The sequence below is a fragment of the Thalassophryne amazonica genome, chromosome 2, assembly GCF_902500255.1.
Source record: "Thalassophryne amazonica chromosome 2, fThaAma1.1, whole genome shotgun sequence".
Taxonomy (NCBI): Eukaryota; Metazoa; Chordata; class Actinopteri; order Batrachoidiformes; family Batrachoididae; genus Thalassophryne; species Thalassophryne amazonica.
Window position 1 is genome coordinate 19,478,359 of NC_047104.1, and position 10,587 is coordinate 19,488,945.

General features: G+C 44.3%; 1 protein-coding gene across 2 annotated transcripts in view; it reads left to right on the forward strand.

The window, feature by feature from the left end:
- Positions 1-3,909: 3,909 nt before the first annotated feature.
- Positions 3,910-10,587, forward strand: part of efl1 (elongation factor like GTPase 1) — a 144,621-nt gene continuing 137,943 nt past the window's right edge. The window contains exons 1-2 of one of the 2 annotated variants that reach the window (XM_034184059.1): positions 3,910-4,221; positions 6,029-6,128. In XM_034184059.1, coding sequence (XP_034039950.1) covers positions 6,038-6,128 — 91 coding nt within the window. In that variant the 5' untranslated portion in view covers positions 3,910-4,221; positions 6,029-6,037. Of the gene's footprint in view, positions 4,222-5,321; positions 6,129-10,587 lie in introns of those variants that run through there. The other variant, XM_034184065.1, reaches the window with a different exon arrangement.

Sequence of the window (10,587 nt, forward strand, 5' to 3'; positions counted from 1 at the left end):
GAAAGACACTTTTCTAGTAGGGCAGCACAGTGGCTTGGTGGTTAGCACTGTTGCCTCACAGCGAGAAGGTCATTCAAAGGATTCAAAAGAATTTTATTGTCATATGCACAAACAAACGTTCCCTGCACAATGAAATGTGTTTACTGCATTTAACCCATCCTAATTGCCAGTTAGGAGCAGAAGTCGCCTTTAGGCGCCTGGGGACCAGCTCCAGATGTATGTCCTGCCTTAGGTCAACAGCAGGGCTGAGCAAACCATGACCGGCCTCATGACGACAAACGACACACACAAACAACACACATTAGCTGGCCCGGTACATGAACACATATAAAAAGCACACACAAGGTAAGACTTGGGAAAGAAAAACCTTTGTTGCTGCTGCATTGAATCATGCAGCAGCAATGCAGGAAAAAACCCATCAGCACAATGAACAATGATCACACACAACAACAGGACGAGAGACGACGACCGAGATTTGAAGAGTCCGGATATCAGACAGAACACCCGGAGGCCGCCTTTAGGCTCCATCTGTTATGTGCCGATGCGGGTTGAGGAGCGGACCTGCGTCTGACTGAACCCAGCGCTAAATAACCAGAAAGCGGTTCCAAAAACAAAACAATTTTATTTTCCCCTCTTGTGCAATACTCGGTGTACAACATAAAAGTGCGTTTGTCTGGCGGAGTGAAGGACGGCGCGCTCTCCAGCGCCCAAAGGGATCGAAGCCCGGCGCTTCTGGACTCACATTCACTGCCAAACACCCCCCAGGTGGACACGACAAACTGACTCTGTGAAGGATAGAAGAGGTGAGGTAAGTCAACAGCTACAACTAATATCCTTCAAAGGCACACACTATCGGCAACACATTCAGGTCTGAATTTAAGCTTTATGTAAATGAGCAGCTTCTCACAACAGGTGGAGGATCATCAGTCCGCACGCCACGGCCGTGAGAAGCGAGCTGCACAATTCTCATCAATGTTCAAATATACTGCGTAACAAAATACCAAATTACTGTTAACACTTATTCAGACAATCATCACCTCTGATGTGTGCTGACAGCATGTGTCCCTCACCCGTCCTCCTTCACAGGCACGATGTGTCAAACCCAGGCGCGGTCCTCAGCGTCTCACAAACGAACGTCACAAGGTCGAGTTCCCGGCAATTCTACTTGAATCACTCATGGCTTAAATGCAGAACGCCATCTCATTATCTGCTTCAGCTGAAAGTCTTTAAGTCTGCACGTGAGCATCATCCACAGGTGCTGCGAGTCATTAGGCCTGCACATGAACATCCTCCACAAGTGCAGCCAATAATGTTGATGAGGGTGAAGGATTCTTCTGCCAGCACCTTCTCCACAGACAAAAACCAGTTTACATACCACCTGGAGAGCAAAGAAAAGAAAACAACACAAAAACATCCAGCCAAACCCCCCAACACACAACACCATCAACGGCCTTGCTCGTCCGTTCTGGAGGGAGGAAGGGCCCAGCCCTGAACAGTCCACTGTCCACAGTCAACGTCAGAGCTGGAGAAGCTGAGGGCGGGGGAAAAGACCAGGGGGGGTGAGGCATGAGCGTTGTTCTTCTCCAGGAGGTTTTTATCACAGCGGCCTTGAAGTGCAGCTGTGTTTTGGGAAGCTGAATGAAAATCCAGATTAGCGGACGCCTGAAAGATTCCACAGTCTGAGACAGAGTGGCTTCCAATACATCTGAATTAGGAGAGGAGATGTGGTCATTACTGATGATCAGTGCGGTTTTCCAGTGCAGCCATCCTACCAGAGATGGTTTCCAACGTGTGGTTGACACCCGCCAACTGAGCTGACACTGCCCTTCCAATCGAATCAATCATGTGGGACAGCCTGGACGGGCCAATTATTGCCGCTTCCACTTTCTTAATTTTCCGGTAACCAGCGCTATGCCCGCTCCACACAGCAGGAACCCGGTCACCACCATGCCAAATATATACACATCTTCGACGTCCTCCACAGACAGCGTGTAAAGGCACATGACCTGCTATTTCCTCCAACTGTCCATCACGTAACCCATCACATGTGTCCCGGCAGGACAGGTCGGGTCCTCTGCTCCCGAGTGTCTTGTAGAAAAAATAGTGTCAATTGCATTCAGAGACCACTTTAACAGATCCATTTTTGCTGTTTCCAGAAGAGCAAAGTTGGCAGCCTCACAGACAACACGCCACAGAAGCAGGAAAGATAAGGAGGCAGGGAGAAGAGAAAAATGCGACCGTCTCGGCCGAGAGCAAGGAAGCAAAAAAAAAAAAAAAATGGGTCATGGGTTTGATTCCCACCTGTGTCCTTTCTGTGTGGCGTTTTTGTGTTCTCCCCATGTTTGTGTGGCTTCTCTCCGGGTGCTCCGGCTTCCTCCCACATCCAAAGACATGCAGGTTAAGTGGATTGGAAACTTTAAATTGTCCGTAGGTGTGCGTGCAGGTGTGAATGTGTTTGTCTATATGTGTTCCTGCGACAGACTGGGATCCTGTCCAGGGTGTACCCTGCCTCGCGCTATGACTGCTGGGATAGGCTCCAGCCCCCCGCGATCCTTAATTGAATTAAGCGGTTGAAGATGAGTGAATGACTTTTCTAGTATCAGTCAGGGCAAATGTGTTCGAGCTTAGCAGAAGCCATCTGCCGTGTTCGTCATCCCAGTGGATGTCCCGGGATCTAGTGAGTAAATAAAAATCATTGTGCCTCAGCAACCAATGCAGTGTCTACTTTTCATGTCTATGCTTCCACCAACTTGATTTTAGATTTATTTTATTTTATATTTTGAAATAAAGTTTTGATATATCATTGATCCGGAACTTGCCCAGTTCCGGATCATTGCCAGCTCATACTTGGTACCAATGGAAAGATTGATGTTATGTCTACAAATGACCAGAAGCTCAACTAGATCCAGCCATCCTTACGATCAGAAGAGGAATCAAAACATCCGGTCTCAGTGGTGTGTGCGCGCGTTTTCTGACTCACTCATTCGTGCAAGTGTGAAAGTGACGATCTCTATTAAGTAGCAAAGGTGAGTTAGCCATTCAAAGCCAATATTAATTTCACTGTACTTTGTGTATAATGACAATAAAAAGCATTCTATTCTATTCTATTCAGTGTCATTGGTTCTAGAGTGTGAAAAGACTTACTTACTTGGGTAGAAAATGTCAGTATGTTATGTCTTGCTGTTTAATTGCTGCATGCATTTATCTCTGATGCAAAAATTTGCCGGTTGTGGATCACTGAAGCAGCAGCCTCGTGTCAGTACTTGTGAGCCATGTGGACTTTGGGGGTCATCTCAACATCACGAATGGGCATGAATGTGGGGGCTTTTACTTTTTAATTTGGGAGAAATCTCACCTCCACATATTTAAAATCCTCCTTTGCTCTCCATCTGTAACAATATAAGGTGCGAAATGATAGCAAGTTGGGGCATCTTGTGCTATCCTGACCCACTTCATTGGGTTAAAAGCTTAGGGGGAGATGTCAAAATCCAAGAATGTTTATTACCACATTTATTTTATCTTCATTTATTAAGGAATGCCACCCAATTTGAATAAACATTTCATTTTTTGCTCGTAAAAATGTATAACCGTGCCTTTCGAAACTAAGTAAATTCTCGTTTAATAAGTATAATTTATATCATTTTGTGTTCAAAACACATTCTCGGGCACAGTGTGTATCATTCTGCATTAGAAGTGCTCCAGCAAGATGCCAGGAATGACCCCAAAGTGACACAGTGTCGTGATCCAGAACCGGGCAAAGTGATCCATTTCCGGCAAATATTTGCGCCACACATAATGTGGCTTCACACTTTAAGTAGAAGGGCTACACCATCCAGACTTTTTCAGCTCGGTAACATCCAAATACCCAATACAATACACAATAAAGGATATTCAGTTGCATTATGGCACCGACTTTCAAAAAAGTGATCCAGAACTTGCCAGCTGACTGGACCCCTGAACAATATCCAAGTGAAAAGATTCTGTTGCAATTTTTTTTCCTATGTTACACTCTAGATTGACTTGCCTAAGTTATGAATGAACAGTTTTGAAGGCGTTTTTATTTTATACTTGTATTTTTTGACTGTTAATGTTTCTACATGTACGCGTCTGAAAAATAAAAAAAAAACTGCTTGAGCGTAGGAGGCGGGGCCTAGTAGAGGAGGCGCAACCACGCGCAGAGGGGCGGGGCTATCGTGGACCATCAGCTTCCGGGACAACAACGTGAGTCGGACCTGCACATGTCGAATATAAATGTGTTTGTTGTTAATGTGGACGCGTTGTGTAAAGTTGATTGTTGTCAGTGTGGACGCAATGTTTAAGGTTTTTTTTTATTATTGTGTCGTTGTATTAGCAGCTGGGCTAACCGGCGTTAGCTCCGCGCTGTTGGTGTTTGGTTTGTTATTGTGTACTTTCACTTTACCGTGAAACTGAAACACTCAGAGTTAGAGAGTGCTGATATTTGACAATAAACCGCGAACCATTGGAGGACGTTTGATCATTTCTGACCGCGGTGATGATGTCACAACTGCAGACGAAGCGACCGGCTCAGTGCCTGATGAGAGAGACCGAGAGAGACAAACCAATGCCAAATGAGAAGACAAACACGCCTGTTATCACGCACTGTTACCCTACGAAACGAGAAATAATCACGGAACTGCTGTTGAACTAGCACTTGACTTAATTTGTGCAGTAGTGTGGGTATATTGTTACTGTTGAACTTCCCCTGTCTGAATTTGCACAGTAGTGTGGGTATACTGATACTGTTGAACTTCCCCAGTGTGGATATACTGTTACTATTGAACTTCCCCTGACTTAATTTGTGCAGTAGTGTGGGTATATTGTTACTGTTGAACTTCCCCTGACTTAATTTGCACAGTAGTGTGGGTATACTGTTACCGTTGAACTTCCTCTGACTTAATTTGTGCAGTAGTGTGGGTATACTGTTACTGTTGAACTTCCCCTGACTGAATTGCACAGTAGTGTGGGTATACTGTTACTGTTGAACTTCCCCTGACTTAATTTGTGCAGTAGTGTGGGTATACTGTTTGTATTGAACTTTCCTTAACTTAATTTGTGCAGTTGTATGGGTATACTGTTACTATTGAACTTCCCCTGTGTGGATATACTGTTCTATTGTACTTCCTCTGACTTCATTTGTGCAGTAGTGTGGGTATACTGTTACTATTGAACTTCCCCTGTGTGGATATACTGTTACTATTGAAGTTCCCCTGATTTAATTTGCACAGTAGTGTGGCTATATTGTTACTGTTGAACTGCCCCTGACTTAATTTGCACAGTATTGTGGGTATACTGTTTGTATTGAACTTTCCTTGACTTAATTTGTGCAGTAGTATGGGTATACTGTTACTATTGAACTTCCCCTGTGTGGATATATTGTTACTGTTGAACTTCCCCTGACTTAATTTGCACAGTAGTGTGGGTATACTGTTACCGTCGAACTTTCCCTGACTTAATTTGCACAGTAGTGTGGGTATACTGTTACCGTTGAACTTCCCCTGGCTTAATTTGCGCAGTATTGTGGGTACTATTGAACTTCCCCTGACTTAATTTGTGCAGTAGTGTAGTTATACTGTTATTATTGAACTTCCCTTGATTTAGTTTGTGCAGTAGTGTGGGTATACTGTTATTATTGAACTTCCCCTGATTTAATTTGCACAGTAGAGTGGATAATGGAGTGGACAGGAGAGTGTTCTGTCTGATAACTGGACTCATCCAAATCTCGGTCGTCATCTCTCATCTTGTTGTTGTGTGTTCATTGTTTATTGTGCTGAATGGGTTTTTTTTTCCTTCATCGCTGCTGTGTGGTGCAACGCAGCAGCTATGAAGGCTTTTCTCTTCTCTCTAACTGGCAATTAGGATGGGTTAAATGCAGTAGACACATTTCATTGTGCAGGGAACATGTTCCTATGTGCATATGACAATAAAATTCTCTTGAATCTTGAACTCCTGGCTTTCTTTGTGCAGTAGTGTGGGTATACTGTTCATGGGTGTTTGTTGTTTCTTTTAGGGATCCATTATGGGGTTGACAGACCTTGGTAAGATCATTAGCCTGCAGAGGAATCCTGCAAGCATTCGGAACCTTTGCATTCTGGCCCACGTGGACCACGGTGAGTTGACACAATGTCCATTCACAGATCCATCTTCATGGCAGTGTTGTTTTTATTGGAGAACTACACTGGTCACTGGCTTCTTCCTGTTTCCTGACATCATCCAGAATGTGCTGAACTGTCACCGAGCACTGGTTCTCACACAAACATTATAAACAGTTGTCGCCACAGAAAAACCGAGCAGCTTCTATAATAAATGCTGAGAATAGTGTGGCAAGCCGCAGACGGACAAGCGCGGGCAAGCTGCGGACAACAAACGGACGGACAAATGACGGATGATGGAGATTAGGTAACTGATGGATTAGGTAACTATTCTAATGATATGAAATGATTCATTTGTATGTATGGAATGAATCATTTGGCCCATCCTGTCGGCGTGAGGCGCCCGTGTCACCTCGTCCTGTCGGCGTGAGGCGCCCGTGTCACCTCGTCCTGTCGGCGTGAGGCGCCCGTGTCACCCTGCCCTCTTGGTGTAAGACGCTCGTGTCACCCTGCCCTCTCGGTGTAAGACGCCCGTGTCACCTCGTCCTGTCGGTGTCAGGCGCCCGTGTCACCCCGTCCGGTCGGTGTCAGGCGCCCGTGTCACCCCGTCCGGTCGGTGTCAGGCGCCCGTGTCACCCCGTCCGGTCGGTGTCAGGCGCCCGTGTCACCCCGTCCGGTCGGTGTCAGGCGCCCGTGTCACCCCGTCCGGTCGGTGTCAGGCGCCCGTGTCACCCCGTCCGGTCGGTGTCAGGCGCCCGTGTCACCCCGTCCGGTCGGCGTGAGGCGGCGGCTTTGTAGTAGTGAGTTGCGTGTGCGAGTGATTGGCTGTTGCATTTTGGGATTTTTTTCTTTGTGGCTTGCTTTTCTGACACATGAGCTGGAGCAGTTTTTTGGGGTTTTCTGGTGGTTTTTGCAGAGGTTTTGGGCTGGAAACCACCAGCTGAATCTGGAAACACTGGTCACCCTGATGTTTTCTCATCTCTGACTGGTAATATATTTTCAGAGTGTAGTTGCTCCAACATGATAGTGGACTTCACCCCCCCCCCGCCATTCTCAACAACACTGTGTCTACTGTGGGCACTTTCCGGTTCCTGCAGGGATGAGAATTTTCTGTGGATCCACGGATTTCAGAGTTTTTCTGGGTTTCTGGGCCATTTCTGAGATTACTGTAAATCCATTGAGAAAAAATTTGGGGGCGTGGTGCAGCACAGGTCATCCGTGCAAGTTAAATCTTTCCTCATATACACGGGGACCATAATAGTGCTGCCAAAACTGCAAGCTAAAACGCGCAACGTCATTGGTTGCTTTTTCTACAACAGCGAACTTTCAGCCAGTCAGAATCTCTGTAAATCTGAAATCACAGAAAGTACCTAGACGTGGACATTTTGAGTTTTGGCAGGTTTTAGCTGTTGAGCTAAGATTTTAACATCACCAAAATTACAGAGAGAGAGGACGAAGACCGCATTAAAGACTTCGATAGTGGTGTAAAAAAAATAGGTTCAAGTGGACCAGGAGGTGGACGTGGACAAAGACAAGACTGTGAATTTGTCCGCAAGGTTGAGCTGCCCGGTCAAGTCCTCTGCATGTTATGTTTGGATTTCATCAACAAAACATTGGAAGAACACTGCAAGATGAAAAAACATGTCACCAAAGTTAATATTAAACGGACTACCGGTAATCTGCCCGGCTTCAGAAAAGTGCGGAAGAGGCCCAGCGAGCCCCAAAGCCCACAGCACTTGTACCAGTAAGGGGAGTGCTGAGCTCCTGACACCGGTCAGTGACCGAACATCCAGTGCTCAGGTGCGTGTCCAATAATTCTATTCATGCAATTAAAATGTGTTAAACAATCACTGAAATTTTTAAGTGTGGCACAGTTATTTTATACTGTGCACATACTGAAGTGAATTTCAGCGCTGCAAAACCTCTGTTTGTATATGGATTTTCATCAAAATTTGTTCCCATGTTCCATTTATTTTGTTATATAAAACCACTAACTTTAAAAAACAAACGTGTTTTGATGCGCTTTTTTCTCAAAAACGTGACTGTGTGGAATAAAAGAAACTTTTGTGGCGTATAACGGCAGCCAGCATGCTTATTGTCACATTGCTGCCCCCTTCTGCATCAGTCCGTTATAGCAGGACTAAATCCTCTCAATGAGTCCAGTGTCTTTCAAGAAAAAAGCCAACACTTCCCCCTCTCACTTGACCTTATGGCTAAAATACTTCCTTCAGAAACTTCTTTCAAGCTTTACAATTTATTTCCTTCAGTTTTTACTCTTTAATATATAAACCATTAAAAAATGACAAAATACGAGGTCTGTCAATAAAGTATAGGTCCTTTTTATTTTTTTCAAAAACACCTCTGTTGGAAGCCTTAAGGACAAGTTGGAACATGCCCAGCTGTTAAACAATTTCTCAGATACTCACTCCACTGAAAGCCATCAAAAACCGCCTGGATTTTACAAATGGTTATCAACACGGAGGTGTTTTTCCTGTGGCGGAGCATCGCAGCGGCTGCGAGCCGACGCTGCAATCCGTCCGCACATCTTTCATTAAAAAAAATCTCCTTTAACAGTGGAATATCCGGATAAAATGCTGAAACCAACTTCTTCTGAAACTTCGTATATTTGAGACCTCGTATATTTTGCCTGCATGCTGAAATCATCAGTATTTGGGGTGCAAGCTCACAGGGTGTGATTTAGGAATTTATTATGGGGCAATAATTTGTAAGCATACATTTTACATGTAAGTATTAATAAAATCACTGTTTTATGCCACAAATGTTGTTGTTTTGATAGGTTTTAATCTCTTTAAATAGTTTACACATACTTGCATGAAGTTCCAGTATATTTCAGAGCTCATTGCAGGTTAAAGAAAGACACTTGAAGATGTTCAGCGATATCTGTCCATTGGTATGGCATTTACAGTAAGTACATATGCTACAACCCCTGGCAAAAATTATGGAATCACCGGCCTCGGAGGATGTTCATTCAATTGTTTAATTTTGTAGAAAAAAAGCAGATCACAGACATGACACAAAACTAAAGTAATTTCAAATGGCAACTTTCTGGCTTTAAGAAACACCACAAGAAATCAGGAAAAAAAATTGTGGCAGTCAGTAATGGTTACTTTTTAGACCAAGCAGAGGGAAAAAAATATGGAATCACTCAATTCTGAGGAAAAAAATTATGGAATCATGAAAAACAAAAGAACGCTCCAACACATCACTAGTATTTTGTTGCACCTCATCTGGCTTTTATAACAGCTTGCAGTCTCTGAGGCATGGACTTAATGAGTGACAAACAGTACTCTTCATCAATCTGGCTCCAACTTTCTCTGATTGCTGTTGCCAGATCAGCTTTGGAGGTTGGAGCCTTGTCATGGACCATTTTCTTCAACTTCCACCAAAGATTTTCAATTGGATTAAGATCCGGACTATTTGCAGGCCATGACATTGACCCTATGTGTCTTTTTGCAAGGAATGTTTTCACAGTTTTTGCTCTATGGCAAGATGCATTATCATCTTGAAAAATGATTTCATCATCCCCAAACATCCTTTCAATTGATGGGATAAGAAAAGTGTCCAAAATATCAACGTAAACTTGTGCATTTATTGATGATGTAATGACAGCCATCTCCCCAGTGCCTTTACCTGACATGCAGCCCCATATCATCAATGACTGTGGAAATTTACATGTTCTCTTCAGGCAGTCATCTTTATAAATCTCATTGGAACGGCACCAAACAAAAGTTCCAGCATCATCACCTTGCCCAATGCAGATTCGAGATTCATCACTGAATATGACATTAAGACTTCCACATACCCCAACATACAAAAAATATAAAAAGGAAATTCATGAAATTAGGTCTCTCTAGTGGCTCCGAAATGCCTCTAAAATGCTCAAAACCTGTGGGCCCCCACCAGAGGCGCTGCCCCTGGACCCCGCTGGGGGCTTACGTTTTTTTCTTTGCCCATTCTCATTCCTATTCCTGGGATCCACCATCTCCCAAGATCTGAAGTGGACCTCCCACATAGACTCCATGAGGAAAAAGGCACAGCAGAGGCTGTACTGCCTCAGACAGATCAGGAAGTTCAACCTGCCCCAGGAACATCTCCATCTCTGTTTGGTTTCCCTCTGCGTCCAAACATGACAGACACAGACTTCAACCAACTGTCAGGTCTGCAGAAAAAAGAATTGGAGCCAGCCTGCCCTCCATCCAGGATTTATACTGTTTCAGAAATGAGCTGGTAACATCTCTGCAGACCTCTCACACCCTGGATGCACACTGTTTAAACTCCTCCCCTCTGATCGATGTTGCAGAGCTCTGTACGTCAAAACAACCAGACACAGGAGCAGTTTCTTTCCACAGGCTGTCATACTGATGAACAATTTAACCTGCCAAAAAAACTCACTAATTCATCTACCTCATGTACAGATTAACTTCAGTCTGTTTGTCTGTTTCACACATTCATTTTT